Below are 16,401 nucleotides of genomic sequence, written 5' to 3'. Positions count from 1 at the left end.
CAAAACTTACATCGAAGGCAACGCGGGGTTTCCAGTTCAGTTTCTGCTGAGCCTTGGAGCAGTCTCCCTGTAGAAAGTCCTGTGGAGAGATGGCAGATGAATTGTGTTTATGCATGGGCTTGCACCGTCCCCCTTTCACCATCCACCATTGGGGCAGCTAGGACCTTGCAAGTAGCCATCTCCAACTGTCCACATTCCCTAGCCCCACCTTGTCCTAGTGACTCCAATGGCTTTAAAAAAAATAGATATTAATTTGTCAGGAAAACTACTGTAAGAACTGTTTCGAATTACTGCAGTTCTCAGGGAGGCCAGGGGTAAATCATGCCGGCATGTCCAAGACGCGGAGTTCCACTGCAGAACAGAAATTCTAGGTCCTGGACCCGCAGAACCCCGACCTCTCTGCTAGGTCCCTAGAACCTACCCTTCCTCAGGTCCTGCTACCTTCAGGTCTATAGCCCTTGCCCAGTCCCTGGCTCCTGGATTCGGAGAAGTGGATCCTCGCCTCCGGTTTCCGGCTTTTGGGAAAGCCCAGGCCAGCAGGCAGTTACCATGGTGGTCAGCCAAGAGAGCCCAGAGTTAAGGGCGCAGAGCTAGCAGAGCTAGCAGTAGCAGCCGGCTGAGCTCTGGCTCTGCTAAGGTGAAGGCAGTTCTCACAGCCAGCCAGCAGCGCACTCACAAGCTCCTAAACCGAAACCTCCTTTTCCTGCCACAGTAAAGGGTCTGTTCTACTCTTATCTTTCTTCCTTAGAATTTAGGGATTTTTTTCCTTGACTCATGGGACAAACGTGCAAATCTCAGTTTGAAACTCTGCATTAGAGGCTGTGTACCTCTGTCAATCTAGACCCTTTCTTTAGCTTCCATATAGATGGGCTTTCAGAGGAGACTGCTGCGGACCACTGACTCAGACCAGGAGTGGGCCTTATCAACATACAGAACAGAGGTCAAGCCTGGTCGGCTCGCTCGATTCTGACTTTACAGGAGAGAAACACATGTGTACTCAGCCTTCCTTGGAAGAAAGACTGGCTATAAACAAGAAACAAGAGATGAAAATCCTCTATCTTAGCCCTCACTCATAGTTCTTTATTGCTGGTCTCAAAACGAATGGGAATTTCAAGATGAGTTGAAAGGGAAGAGAGGAGGGAGGAAAGGAAAAGCAGGAACCGGCAGTTAGGTCTATTCATATGAGTGTATCCAATGGTGCATATGCCGAGACTAAATATCCAGGGACTGGGAAGGAGGGAAAGGTGATCTTTATAGTGATAAGTACTCCTTTAAGACACTCTATTTGAGCCATACACTATTGGACAACAAGTGAACCATCCGCTCTGAGTGACAGCCTCCGATAGCCATTCTGCAGTAAAAGGCTTCTCCTGTTCTCCAGTCCCCTGAACTTGGCAGGCAAAGGCACTTTATTCTGTATGTCAGATGGGCAGGCCAGGGGCTTAGGCACAAGCTCTCTGTGCTTACCATGCTGGGTGCTCACCTGGGCCTTTCAGGCAGAGGTGGTCTGGATTCCATTTCCCTGCCTGAATCTTTAGCAGAGGACACTCGGGGACTCTCGGTCACAATCATCCATCACTGTTTTTTTAGGCTTGAATAAATCAAATTCCCAAAGGCTTCGTTTGCATTTCACAATATGCTGAAGTACCCACTTCCTCCCCAGAGTGTTAACCAGAGTGAAGCAAGGGACTTCTGCTGGCTTAAAAGCCCATTTCCAGACTCCCCAGGAAAGGTAGGACACAAGAATTAGTAATTAGCATTTATAGCACAGTGCTACCTGGAGCTGCCAAAGTAAGTGAAAAAACAAACCAACTGATTTATTTCTCTTTACTCTCCCTAAATAAACTTGTGTGTGTGTGTGTGTGTGTGTGTGTGTGTGTGTGTATTATGCTTCTCTTTTTAGTGTAAAAGTCACACAAAGATATTCCTTCCTTTTCCCCAGAAGAATCTGTGTAGCTTGGAGTCATGAAGCAATGTCCTCCTGCCCCTCCCTCACTCCTACAACAGCTTCAGGACACGGGTACTGTTGAATCACAGACCACCGGCTGTAAGTCAACCAGCTCAGCATGGACGCAATTCATGGCTGAGAACATACAGTTAAAAAAGCCTTAAAACCCTGTTTGGTTTCAAATGATCTCAGTAGGCTTGGGAAAGGGAACGTTGTATTGTAATTATGTTTCCTGTATTTTTCTACAAGTACCTCATAATATGAAAACAACCGGGCAACTACAATTAAGGAAAAAAGAAAAATGGTTTTCAAAAGCTTAGCAACAGACATTACTAACATACACTGTAAAAGTATTTCACTGAAACCAAAGACAGCTAAACTTCACAATTTAGTTTTGAGCCCAGCTCTTAGACTACAGCCTCCTAGCTTCCTTAGCCTTTTGCCAAGGCTCTGTCTCCCTGAAATTAGATCGAGAAGCCTTGGGAAGGAAAAGCATGGGGTCCTATCAGAACAAAACAGGGGCTCTTGTTACCAGTTGCCACGGAGTCAACATAAGGGCCAGTCAAGATATTTCTGTCCCACCAACTCTCTTTCTCCTGCCTAGGCACCAAGCTCCCCTTTGTCTCCATGAACTCAGCTTGCTTTTTCTTTTACTGTTCTAAGGAAACCTGGATTGGGGAAGGTAAGCTGGTGGGTGGAACATACCTTTAATCCCAGCAACCGGGAGGCAGTGGCAGGCAGATGATCTGTGAGATCAAGGCCGTCCTGATCTACAGAGTGAGTTATGGGCCACAGCACGGGCTATATAGATAAATCTTCTCAACAACAAACAAATGAAACCAAGAAAGAAAGGAAGAAAGAAAGAAAGAAAGAAAGAAAGAGAGAAAGAAAGAAAGAAAGAGAGTGAAGAGAGAGAGAGAAAGAGAGAGGGGGGGGGGGGAGAAAAGCTCTATCTGCCATGGCGTCTGGCCAGTGGCTTGTTTCCCTTGTAAGTATGCTCAGGCATGCTGCAGGGGTGGCATGACAAGGCCTGTGTGAGAAGGCATATGTGCTGGACAGGAGGGCAGACAGGAAATGCTCCCTTAAGAACCATTTCCTCTGACTTGCAGAGAAGTCGGGGTTGGGAGCTGGACTCCTACAGGGAAGCAGGAGTGCGGTGTTCACACGGACGATGTGGGTAGGACAAAGGCCATATGCACTTCTTTCATATTTATGTCTTTTAAGACATTTGAACTTGCCAAAATGACTCCAGTAGGGTCAAAAACCTCCTAATGACAAATGAGCAGAATGAGTTTATCTTTACTCTTCTATGTTTGAACTATTAGTTTCTTCATAGGCTTATAGTCACCATATGACAACAGAAGCAAAACTGAAATTAAAGTGATGATTTATGTAGAGTTTCAAGAAAGAACTTCACGAACTGGGAGGTCTGGAGCTGTTCTGAGAACAACAAAAACAAACAAACAAAAAACACCCCAAAAACCAGGCAACAAAACTCGGAGGAAAATTTAAAGTATTTAAATGTGAATATGACATTTCTTAAATCTGGCTTCTGATGTCTTTGCCATTTCCAGTACTATTCTTTAGGTGAACTATACAGTTTCGATGTGTAATTTATTATTGTCAATTCAATTAGGTTTAACTAAGCATTTTACAACAGCCAAACAGCATGAGGAACCGGGAAAGTCTATACACCAGCTCTTTCCTGGAGTATAGCCCAAGGAGTTGGGCTGCATCTGGAGCACCCAGGCATGGTGGCTGTCACGGCAATGGGGCTGTAGACATTAGCCTGAGAGTAGGGCATATTTTGTTGCAAAGAAATCTCAGGCTTTCCTGGCTGTCGGCCTTGTTACAGAGGATAGATAAAGCACCAGACCAAGTCCCGGGAAGTCATTAGGCCAGTTCCTGAGCTGACAGCAAAGGAGGGCTCACCCTGCTATTATTGTCTCCTTTAATTAGAGGCCCCTTTTTGAAGATCTCTGGGTTCCCTGTGCATTGCTGTCAAGATAACAAGACACCTTTCAGCCACATAGGTTACTTTTCTTCCCCTAATGTGATTTTGATTGCTCTTATACAAATTAAGTCCCTTCAGCAAACCCTCATCTACTGTCCCTAAACATCACACAGGGAAGCTAGGGGCTAGCCTGGATCACATGGGGGTAACTCCAAACTCACGCCCTCATTTCTTTTTCTCCCTTTTCTCTACGTTTGATTTGTGAAAATTATAACATTTAGATTGATTACAAGTTGGGTTGGGCTTCCTCAGCAGGTTTGTGGTGTGGTTTGCAGGAACATCTGGTGGGGCTGAGAGACTTGAGGAGTGTAAGAGCTCTCAGCAGGATGTTGTTAAAGTTCTAATGTACATACTGGAAGAAATTGACTTTTGAGTGCCATAAGCAAGAAGGTGCACAGACAGGGATGTAACTAAGGAAATCCTAGCCCAATGGAAACCTTGGCCAAACATCTTCAGGAATGTAAGACATGGAGCTGTGAGTGGCACAAAAATACTGACTTTCCCCTCATGCTTTCCTTAGAAAAGTGAAATTGAAAACCAGCTCAGGTTCCAAGGGAATAGAAGAATGCCAGTAAGTTAGGTCCTTGATCTGACTTTATGTTAATGAGTGAGGAGGCAGGCTTCCCTCCTAGGGTAAAGCTTCTCTTGGGAAATGCAGAACTGCTTAAAACAAAACAAAACAAAACAAAACAAAACAAAACAAAACAACAGAACTTCAGGGAAGTCTTTGAAGTTTCACTGCATATCCCAGTCAAGATTCTAGACAGACAGGGAGGGCAGTATGGAAGAGAAGTGAGAAAGAAACCTAAAGAAAGCCCACTTTGTAGCCTGCAATGCTCTTTCTGAGGACCTAAGAAGAACTTAACTGTGTCTTAATTTTCCTCCAGGAGAGAGCTAACCTCAGAGCAGTGCAATGAGGAGGAGGCTGGGCACCTCCCTCTCCTCCCCTGGACGGCTTTAGAATGGCAAAGACTGAAATCGACACCAAGCCTCTCCTTTAATGACAAGGGGTGATAGGGGACTAGGAGAAGGCTGTTCAGGAAGCAGGTTCAGGGGACTGTCCCTCCAGCAGGGCTGACAGAGCTTCAGAGCTAAACTGATACGACGCTTGGCCAGCTTCACTAAGCGCTGTTCCAGCATGTGGCCCAGCATAAGACATGAAGCAGAGAAGCGGGCCTATAAAAGCTGTTTCCAGCCTCTGCACAAAGTTCAGGCTAAGCCCACTGGGCAGTCTAGACTGTCTACCCACCATATCACGACATCCACACACCTTTTCCATTATTTAAAAAAATGTATAGTTAGCATAAGTAGAGTACAGTTAGGCAACCAAGGCTCTGCAGTTTACACAGACAACATATTTAAGGGGGGAGCCTCTAAATCGGTGGACTTTGCACACAGAGTCTCAAGCAGCCATTGATCCAAGATGACAGAAACATAGACACCTGTACGTTGGGTGCACTGATCGCACTTGTTACTGCTGCACTGTAACCATCGCACCTGCTAACAGTAGCTGTACTAGGCACTAAGTTTCCTAGGAAGATTTACTGAGTGCAGGAAGACAGGCATAGGCCTGGAAATCATGCTATACAGGGTCTCTGAGAATTTCAGTGTCAGAGGGGGACCTGGGAACTAATCTTCTGAGGATGCTGAGGGATGGCTGTATTGGGAGGAGGTATGGGTTCTCAGACTATTAATTTCCCTTTAGAGTGCTAATGAGTCTTAAGAAAGTTCTCTCAGGCCAACATACATGAGACATGGTCCATTCTCCTGTGGACTGGATCATACACACAACATGCAACATTCATACTAATCAGGTTGTAGCCTCGCGCTTAGCAGCTTGGGAGCACCTTAGTAGCACCACTACTGCCTTTGTGCCCTTTAGCCATCACAGGGCTTTGACTGGGGCAACCATTTGACTGAAATGGCAACCAACCAGGAACAATATTTCTGGCTTGTATAACCTCATGGGACCCAGGCTTAGTCCATTCCATTAGGCCCACTCGGAATGAGTAAGCAAAGGAAAACTTATCTAAGAAGCAGTGTCTAGTACCCTGGAAGGGGGCAGGTTCACAGGTAGATGTCTAACAGGTTGCAATGAGACTTTGAGGAGGTTACCTTGCAGCATACAGATTTATAACACCTCTGTACCTATCCTGTGTCTATAGTTGTACTCATGGAATTAACTGTTTTTGGAGTTTTGAAGCCTACTGCCCACAGCAGTGTCAACACAAGGAAAGTGAATTGAATGGACGACTTACTATAACTGGAGCCCGCTGGTCCTAATCCCCTCACTAACCACCCTAACCAGCTGATGTGGGTTGGTGATGATGGTGACTCACACTTATAATGTAAGGGCCACTTAATGACAGGGAGATAAGATTGTTAGTGACCTCAGCATTCCAGGCTTCCAAGTCAGCACCATCTTCTCTGAAAATTACTGGCTACTGTTAATAACTGGATCTGGGGTGCAAAGATTTGCCCATGCTAGTAGGAGGTGGCATAAACCCCGAGGAAAGGAGATAAAGCACCTTTAAGTGGACCGATTAGGGACTGTTGTGACATAATTGGCAAGTGGCGTTCTGGACATAAGATGCATGCTGCATTTCTTTTGCCACTTAGCACTTTCTGCCCTGAAAGCACTTTGCAGAATTCAGCTAATTAAAGTTGAAGACAGCCACACTCAAGATGCAACTCAGGAGATTCTGTATCTGCTTCAGAGGCCTCTTTCCTAGAGATGAAAGTTCTCTACAAAGTGTCTTGGAGCTAAAAGTCAAACTGTTGTCCTGCTTATCTTGAGCCTGTGCCCTCTTATCCAGGAAGGTGACTTAGGCCATGGGGCGTCCTGGATTGCACAAGATAAAGGCAATTTTCTTAAGCTTGCATCCTTCTTGTTTGTGAGGTAATCTATCATTATTTTCGGCAAGCAATCTACTCTTATTTTGAACACAGACACAAAAGAACAATGTAACTATACAGATCTCCTTACAGTGTAAATGCTGTAGTTTTCCCCAACATATATAGCATATTAAGTAAGGTCTTCTAATTCAAGAAATCCCTCACTAGTAATCTATCTACCTATGGTTCACCTCCTCCCTTCTCTTTTCTCAAGCCAAATGGAAATGGCTTAAGAGAGCCACATCTCTTTCCCAGTGACTCCTGTGACAGGTCTAGCTGCACAGGTGTGAGCACATCGCATGTCACAGTCACTCTGCAACAGTAGACCCTGCATTGTGAGGGCTTCTTCCAGGAACTGCTTGAGGAAAACCTAGACCAACTGCCTGCCCTGTGGAGCACAGGAGAAGGATGGACATTTCAGTATGGATCCTTATGGTTTTCACACTTTGATTTCCTCTTCAGTTCTTTCCTCACCATCATGGCTATGAAACTTTAGTTGGCTGTGGGGATCTGCACTTTGTGGTTACCTGCTATTCTCCCTTCATGTTTCCATGAGAAGAACAGAACCCCTATGTCTGTCTGTAAAGAAACTGCAGCCAGATGCCATGAAGCCATCTAGTGGCAGGGGCTTGGACTGGAAGGCAGCATTTCTAATTCTTAGTCTAGCAGTCACAATGTTCAAACCAAGTCCTCCAAGGACACAGTGTACTTATGCCACATTAACCCGACAGGCAAAGTGACTCCTCAATAATGTGTCAGCATATGAGGACATCAATAAATGACAATGCTGGGTAGAAGTTGACACAGAAAAGCAGCCATTCCATGACTCAATAGATTGTTCTAAAACAAACTCAGTCATGGTGATGGAAACCAGAATAGTGGCCAAAGGGAGGATACTGAGCAGCAAGGTGCACAAGGAGACCTTGGGGGAGATGAAATGAAAGTTCCCTCAGTGGACAGGAGCCCATGAACTTTTCAGGACCAATCCAAGTGCAGTTAACATCTCTACACCACTATAAATTTAATCTCAACAGAAACATTCTTAGACATTACTAAGGACCCAGAGATATCACTAGAGGGAACTGGACTCCTGTCTAGGGCTCAGTTAACTTAGCTGTTTCTGAGCATTTCTGAGAATTAGGTTCTAAATCTATAAAATAGATAAACACTGTCTATGATACTGGATGGCTGTAAGAATCAGGGCTCTACACGAATAAGCTGCTGGTGCTAGATTTCTTCCTGTGAGGCACTGGAGGACAGACCCAGGGCCCCATTCATGCCAGGGGTGCAAGCATTCTATCCCAAAGACACTCAGTTCTGTTTTATTTCTAGGCGCAGGTTTGCTGAACAGTTCTACCCAGGATTTTACATTCTGCTTTTCTCCAAGTATTGCACAAATTTTGCAACCTTGTGGAATGTTGCCAGATATTGATTCTGCCAGGCATTAAGGAAACAACTTTGAATGAGGCAAGGCATTGGCTATTGGCTGGCACCTGTGCTGGGTTGGAGAGATGATGGCAAGAGGTACACAGAGATACAAAGAAAATATCAGCTAATGGGGAGCATGGTGACAAGGCTGTCGAGGTGGGGACTTGACAAGAGTGGGACAATCCTGATGGCTAAGGGACATTAAAGAGTATGATTTGATCAGAGACCTGAATAGTATGAAGAAACTTGTCACAGAAAGATCTGGGTAGAAAGATCTCTTTGGGGATACCTCTGATAGAAAGTACTTTAGGGAGCAACTCCTCAACTCTGAAAAGTAAACAGAGGAAGCCGGTGCTTGTAGACTCATGAACAAGGGAAAGACACCCCGTGGTGAGGCCAGCTAATGTTAAAAAGGCTTCTCTAGATCCCAGGCCTTTTTCTACAGAAGCCATGTTGTACCAAGTCGTTATTCTCTGAATTGCACCTCACTGTCCCTTAGGCCACAGTTAAAAAGTTGGCTGACTTAAATGATTTAGGCAGAAGCCTGCATTGGGGAGGAAGGAAGGATGGGGACCAACATGATTTTCCAAAGTATGCCACTGATCTCTGGTTGTTCATACTGATTTATGGAAGAGTTTATTTTTCTCTCTGTACTAAACTTTTATGCATGACCTACCGCCTGTTGCAGTCAGCTACTCTTTGATGTTTGGGGTTTTGACCTGAGTACTCTGTAGTGGTCAGGCCTGGGCTTCTGCAGTCAAAGTTCAGCATGATACACATGGCTCTGGGAGGCTAGGCATCTCCATGTTGTGCTCAGAAACTCACCAGAGTATACATTAGCAAGGCTGCCCTGCCCCTCTTCTGGCCAAATGAGGACAGCGCTAGAGGTTTTCAGAGACATCTGTGCATGCTGTCCCATTAGAGGGGTCAAGAACAGGAGAGGAGACCAGTTAAGATGTCCAGGACACATGGGGGGGAAGATGGAAGTTCCTAGATGACAGCGGCAGTAGACTTGTGGCCATGGAATGATAACTGGGTAAGTAGAACACAGAAAGATTTATGGATTGATGGGATGTGGATGAAGGGAACAAGGATCCTGGATCCTGGCTTAAATGAGAGACCTCCCATTCTCTCAAAGGCATTTAAGATTTTATAATACTATGAGAAATTCCATTATAGCCTCACTAGTGTTATGAGTTTCTCTGCTTCAAGGCAACTTCTTATTGCCAACATTATAAAGCAAGGCTCTCTAAAGGCTACTTTTGTTAAAGTGCTGATAAACTTTTCTGTCACCTCCACGGGAGGCACTTGATATGATGCCAGTGCCCTTGAGTCTCCTTATCACACAGAGAGCAGCTCTGCTTCTACACATCCTGGCTACTCACGTGAAAAGAAGACTCACCTTCTTCTGTGACCCGAGCTGGTAGACAAGTGAGGAAAGGGTTAAGCTAAGCTGTGTCTACTGTGCTCTACCAACATGTCCTACTTTTATTCTCCACTTGTGGCCAGAGGAAGTCCGAGAGGTGGCCTTTCACATGACATCATAAAAGCCTGATTTATCGCCAGCCACCAAACATCTAGAAAATCATAACATCCTTTCAGGAAAATGCAGTGGAAAATAATCAGGCTGGCTTTGATGAAAGCTTTGGTGGAGACTCCAAGTGTGACACCCTGCACAGTCGCCCTTGGCAGGTGCTTTGTTTGCCCTCAGTGCCGGCCTTGCTGACAAGGCCAAGGGTCTGATCTAAGAGACGGCCTGTGATGGAGTGTGGCTTCCTGTCCACAGACCAAATAAGTTGGGCTCATAGTCGGCCAGCTTGATGAAAACAGCACTTGAGTGTATGTGAATATGCTTTGGAAATGACAGCTTGGTCCAGATGTGAAAAATTATTGACTATGAAAGTATATAAAAAAAAAAAATCATGCCCTGTTACATAATCTATTGCCACCTCTGAGGAGCATGGCTGCCACACATCCTGTACTGTACCAGTGATCTGTCCTCTGTTTCTGTCTTTACTGATTGATTTAATTAATTATGGTTATTATTTTTCACTCTGCTAGGGATGATGCACACTATCCGGAAGCTCTACTGTAGAAACACTGAGTTCTAAGCCTGTCTTTAGGAAACAGTTCTTCAGCTAGACGTTTTCATCTCAAGACACTCTACCCACAGAGTATTTCCAGAGCAGTGTGCCCCTGCACCATGCTCCCAGTGACAAGAGGTGATAAGGCAGAGCTCCCTCCCTGCCAAACGCTAGAGGACATAAAGGGACAAAGGAGTCCCTCAAAGCACAAGCTCTGCATTCAGAGAAGGGCTACCTTAGTGATCCTCTTGCTAAGTCAGTTGCAAAATTACCACTCGAGAGCCTCTTGTCTCTGATGCACATGGTGTGTTCTGCAGATAAACCCAGGAAGGAAGGTTAGGGTAGCTGAGAGCCTAGCATGGTTCTTGAACTCTGGCCATATCTATTTTTCAGAGGCCTGTTGGTGGAAAAAGTTAGTTTGTCTACACAGGGCAAGGTAAGCTATAGAAGTCTTGAGAAGAAGGAATGCTACTGTAATGATTTATCCAAGGCCAAAAAGGGCTGATTTGGAATTAAAGGTGGTTCAGATGTTGCTTTCATTGCCAAGTCAACAAGTGTTGTGACAGAAAGACAAGGCACCCAGATTTAAGACCTCAGAGGTACATCTCTCTGGCCACTCTAAGCATCCCTGAAAGGTTGGTATTGGTGTGGGCCCTTGGAGAGGGATGAGGTCCCTGTGGCTGGGGTATTGAGACCACAGCCTGACATACCAGCCACATCAGTCATGGAAACACAGGGGCCTCAGTGCCCACTACTACACATTTGCAGGTTAAGGGTTTTTAATTGCCTCATCAAGCCTACAGTGGGCCTGCCCAGAACATCCACAACTACTCAGGGCCACATAAGGAGTAATAATGACCCTCAGCTGCATGTTCTTAGCCTGCTGTCCACACACAGTCTGCTCCCAGAGGCTGCTCCAATACATGTGGCTGGTGCCGATCCCCATCCTCTATTGTCTGTCGTGAACCCATAGTGGCTGTGGCAGCCATGCACCAGGCCTCAAGTTTTCTTCCATCTGGTAGGGACTGGCCAATTTCCAGCACTGAGACTGAGTCAACAGGGTGATCAGGGAAACTGGGTACCTTAGAATACTGTCTGTAAGCAGAGGATGGTGGCTCAAGGTGGGTTCTCACCTGGTTTAGTAAGGAAAGCAGGGACCATTCAGAGTCAGCACTGATTTATTGAGCTTCTTCTTGGTCCTATCTCTCTGACCCACTGCACATGCTATGTTGTTGATCCCTGCTAATAGTCCTATATGGTAGGCAAGGATACATAGGTCCAGCAAGTAGATAATTTGCTCTTTGCCAGTTGGATTGGGGTCTAGGCTCAAACACAGGCCTGAACAACTGCAAGGGTTGTGCCTGATAATCTGTATCACATCTTGAACAATCTTCTCTTTAGTTGGACAATTAAGAATAGTATATAAAGCCATGTATTCAACTCCACATAGAGGCTGTGAATGAGGACAAACTGTGTACCCAGGAAAAGGACTTACTAAAGACTCAGACAGGACTGCTGTGAGGATATATATACCTATAATCCCATCACTTAGAAGGTAGAGGTGGAAAGACTGTAAGTTTGATGTTAAAATGGGTTATATAGAGGATTACAGGTAAGCTTGGGCCATACAGTAAAACCCTGTCTCAGGAAAGTAAGGTCTACTCAGGGGTAGAGAGCTTGCATAGGAAGTACAAGTGTAAATTCTCAGCACTAAAAACAAAAAGACAAAAAAATCAAATGAGTATTTTTTAGTCCACAGAGGTCCAGAAAAAGCATGGCTGCCAGGAACCCACTTGTGTCAATTAGAACAGGCCTCAGCTGGATGTGGAACTAAGGGTGAGGAAGCAAGGCTGGGCTATTCCTACATACAGGGCTGACATCAGTGCCCTGGAGAAGGAAGAGCTTGAAGAAAGTTTGAAGTTTGGGACCTCGAAAGTGTGTGTGTGTGTGTGTGTGTGTGTGTGTGTGTGTGTGTGTGTGTATCTTCAGAGATGAATGGTTTTGTAGAGGTAGAAAACATCTGGATTATTACAGATTCCTTAGACACCCTCAGGAATGGTTATAATCTTGAATTTTGTATTTCAAAGTAAACAGTGACTAAGACATTTTCCCACAGAAGGGTTTTTCTCTCCCTAGCAGCCCCCAATGCTCTAAGGCTAAGATGTTCCCAGTGGACTTTCTTCAGTAGTACTAGATTCTAGAGGCAGATTCTTCAAGGAGCTGCTTGCTTTCTAGGACCACAAAGTATTCTACGATCTGCTTGTCATGAGCACTTAAAGGGCTTGGCAAACGCTTGGGATCTGACTCCATCATGAATGTTTATGATCCTGACCCATGACCATTCCTAACAGAAATAAATTGCTCGAGGGGATGAGGATGCAGGCTTCTACAGTTTTCAGGGTCCACAGAGTGAAGGACTGTACTGTCAGGGTCTGTGTACCTATAGCAATAAACAGGTCTGGAGAATGCAAGATAGATGTGGGTGTCAGACAAAGCAATTTGAGTTTTGAGCCTGGCTGCTTAGAATTCAGATTCATCAAGTTGTTACTACCCTATAGGGATAGTAACAGTTACCATGAAGGACCTCCCCCATCTATTTTCTTACTGAATCCTGGCGACGTTCATGACATGCAGTCAGTGGCCATAGATGTGAGCTCAAGGAGTTCAACATCAATGATGGAGACTAACAAGCACATGGTAATAAGCTATACATATCTTGCTTGGGACAAGGGGAAGGGCAGGGTGACAGGGCCAGAATGATTCTGCATGCAGAGCAAGGCTGAAATCCGAAGAGGGTACATGAGTAAGGAAAATGGCCATGGTAGTTTACAATAATGTGATAAAGAAGCACATGTAAAAGTAAACAGTGGGATAACCTGTCAAGGACTTTCTCTGGGAAACTCACAAGATTAAGGTCCCTTCATGGGAAACACAGACTAAGGGTGCACAGTGAGGGGACGCAGAAAACATTTTCTGGGTCTCAGGAGGGTAGTGAGGACTGAGCATGAGTTAGGAGGACAAGGAGCAAAGAAAAGTTATCTAAGTGCAGAAAGGTGATTCAAGGCCTGAGGGGGATGAGAACTTTTTAGGTGGTATAGGACTGGGATACACAGGGTAGAGTGGAGCTCTCTCCTCTTGCTGAGGGGGATGAGAACTTTTTAGGTGGTATAGGACTGGGGTACACAGGGTAGAGTGGAGCTCTCTCCTCTTGCTGAGGGGGATGAGGACTTTTTAGGTGTTATAGGACTGGGGTACACAGGGTAGAGTGGAGCTCTCTCCTCTTGCTGAGGGGGATAAGAACTTTTTAGGTGGTATAGGACTGGGGTACACAGGGTAGAGTGGAGCTCTCTCCTCTTGCTGAGGGGGATAAGAACTTTTTAGGTGCTATAGGACTGGGGTGCACAGGGTAGAGTGCAGCTCTCTCCTCTAGCTGAGGAGGAGCGTCAGATGCACACAAATTAGCAGTAGCTCAGCATGAACTCTCTTGCCAGATCTTTCTAAGCAGAATTCCAGTTCTTTCTAGTATTTTCTGGATGACCTGATCCTCAATGGGCCTATAATACAATAGCTGCTGCTGATAAACAGGCAAGATAACACAAATGGCTGATGTGAGCAGATCCTCAAATGGCAGCTACTGTATGCATGCATCTTGACGGCTTTACTAGAGCCAAGAGACTCAATCTAACTCTTGGAAAGGCACTCGGGCTTTCCATGCTGGTTCTGTGATGTTGGCTTCAAATGTCTGTGTAAGCCCTGAAGGTCTAGCAAGCTGCAGTCCCCTCTTTCTTTTCCCATACAGAGAATTACCACATACTGGAACCTTTCTCTTCCTACTCATACCTTAATAGCATAAAAGCCTGCTGAGTTTGAGGTCAAAGAGACTTCAGCTGAAATTCTATATTCACACTTCCCTGTAGATTTAGCCCATTGTTCAACTATCTGATTCATGGCATAGATATGACTTGTTAAGTATTTACCACAGTGTGAGGCCACATAACCAGTGACATCCCCATCCCCATGTCTCTATTATAGCCTCAGCCATCTCCCATGTCTACACCCATTCCCACCTCTTTCCCTGGTACATACCCCACACAGGAAGCCAAGTTAGACAGGCCAAGCCTGTGGGCAACTATGTAGTCAGCATAATCAGTAAGAGCTGTAGGGTGGGCTGTGTCATGGTTTGGTGCAGCCTACTAGTGCCCCATGGCACTAAGCCACTTAGCCAGCAGGTGGCTCATGCCCCTTACAGCAACAGTGTCATTTCACAGCAAAAAGAAACTAGGCAGGACTAAGTACTATAAGGAAAACTAAATAACGGTGGTCAGGAATGCTGCCAAAGTGATGAGAGAGTAGAGTTTTGCCTGACAGGACTGCAGAACCACAGTGGAAGAGCTACAGACATTCAACCTAGGGAGGGTCCCTTGGGTTGGGCCCAGGGGTGAGGACCGATAATCAGAACCCTTGAACTGCAGAGTGCTGATACTCTGATGGGGAAGCTGTCATGGGTGATATTGACTCCAGGGTAAGGTATGATTTATGGCTTTGCCAAGAAAGCTCTGTGAGCTGCTGTGGTACTCTAGGCCTGATACCTTAACACTCAGGAGGCAGAGGCAGGAAGATGGTGATAGCAAGTTCTGAACCAGCTTGAGCCACACAGGAAGACTGTTTCAAACAACAACAACAACAACAACAACAACAACAACAACAACAACAAAACAATGAAAAATAGGCTGAGGGAATGGCTCAGTGGGAAAAGTGCTTGCGACAGATGATTGAGGACCCAAGTTCAGACCGGAGTTCAGATCCCCAGATAGTTGGAAAAGCCATTACAGTTGGTGAGCTCCAGCTTCAGTGAGAGACTGTCTCAAAAAAGCAGACAGCAATAGAGGAAGATACCTCATATCAACTTTTGGCCTACACATACATATGAACACACACACACACACACACACACACACACACACACACACACACACACACCAAATAAGGTCTTTTGGGTTTTCCCAAAGGACCTTGGAATATATTTCTTTCCCCAGACACTTGTCATGTTCTGCCTGCAGTTGTCTTGGGGTAAAGGGAGGCAATCAGAGGCATGCTTGTAGTTGGAGTCATTTTAGTAGGTTTTGGGTCCCACGACAGTATTCTTTGTGTCAGCAAACAACTCACTCATTTCTGTGTATCCCACAATTCCTTAGGGGCACAAGTCAGGAGGTGATGTTCCTTAGGGACAGCCCATTCCATGTCTTTAGCAAAAGAAAACGAAGGGAATAAGCTCAGCTAAATTGATGGCATAAAGGGCCATGGGAGACCACGCCCAGGTCACTGATGGAGCAGTTCTTTCAAGAAAAAGATTTATCTTTTGTTATAGGAAGGAAATACCTCTTAGAAGGTCAGAGTGGTGTCTGGCACAGAAAGGACCTGCTAGAACCTGAAGATCCACTTTGATCCTTACCAGATGACTCAACTTCTAATGGGTAAGGATGGAGCTTTTAAGTAGGCACAGAAGGTGAATTTGAGTCCAGTCAATTACCCTTCCAGGTAGGTGAGCAACCCTGAGCACCACACTTCAGCAGCCAATAACTTATGGCTTGTTTCTCTTGGACAGCTTTCCTGTCTACTATACCTCCCTTTGCTATTTAAGTTTTAATTAAAAAATTTATTACAAATTTTTATTTTTAAGTTTTATTAACTTTATTATAAAAAACTTTGCAGATAAATGAAAATCATACCTATTCTAACTGTATACATGTTTACTAAGTTCTATAGGTTTTGTGTCTGGTTAATTTTGGTATGATTTTTTTTAAAAATGTAATATGTATTATCTACAACTTTTTAAAATCAGCACTTGAAGTATTAGGTTTCATTATGTTTTACTTTTCTTTTCCCAGAGAGAAATGTTTGTATATGCCTGGCTCAGGGAGTGGCACTATTAGGAAGTAGAGCCTTGTTGGAGTAGGTGTGTCACTGTGGGCGTGAGCCTTAATACCCTTGTCCTAGCTGCCTGGAAGTCAGTATTTTCCTAATAGCCTTCA

The 16,401-nt window shown here is 45.1% G+C and overlaps 1 protein-coding gene across 3 annotated transcripts in view; it reads right to left on the bottom strand.

Moving 5' to 3' along the window:
- Gmds (GDP-mannose 4, 6-dehydratase) overlaps positions 1–16,401 on the bottom strand; it is a 526,562-nt gene that overhangs the window by 545 nt on the left and 509,616 nt on the right. For all 3 annotated transcript variants that reach the window (XM_087590059.1, NM_001039606.1, XM_087590060.1), the window contains one exon: positions 11–79. In XM_087590059.1, the coding sequence (XP_087446185.1) occupies positions 11–79 (69 nt within the window). The remainder of the gene's footprint in view (positions 1–10; positions 80–16,401) is intronic.

The sequence above is a fragment of the Rattus norvegicus genome, chromosome 17 (assembly GCF_021556685.1).
Source record: "Rattus norvegicus strain SHRSP/BbbUtx chromosome 17, alternate assembly SHRSP_T2T, whole genome shotgun sequence".
NCBI lineage: Eukaryota > Metazoa > Chordata > Mammalia > Rodentia > Muridae > Rattus > Rattus norvegicus.
Note: the sequence above shows the minus strand (reverse complement) of the source record. Positions and strands in the feature narration are given on the sequence as shown.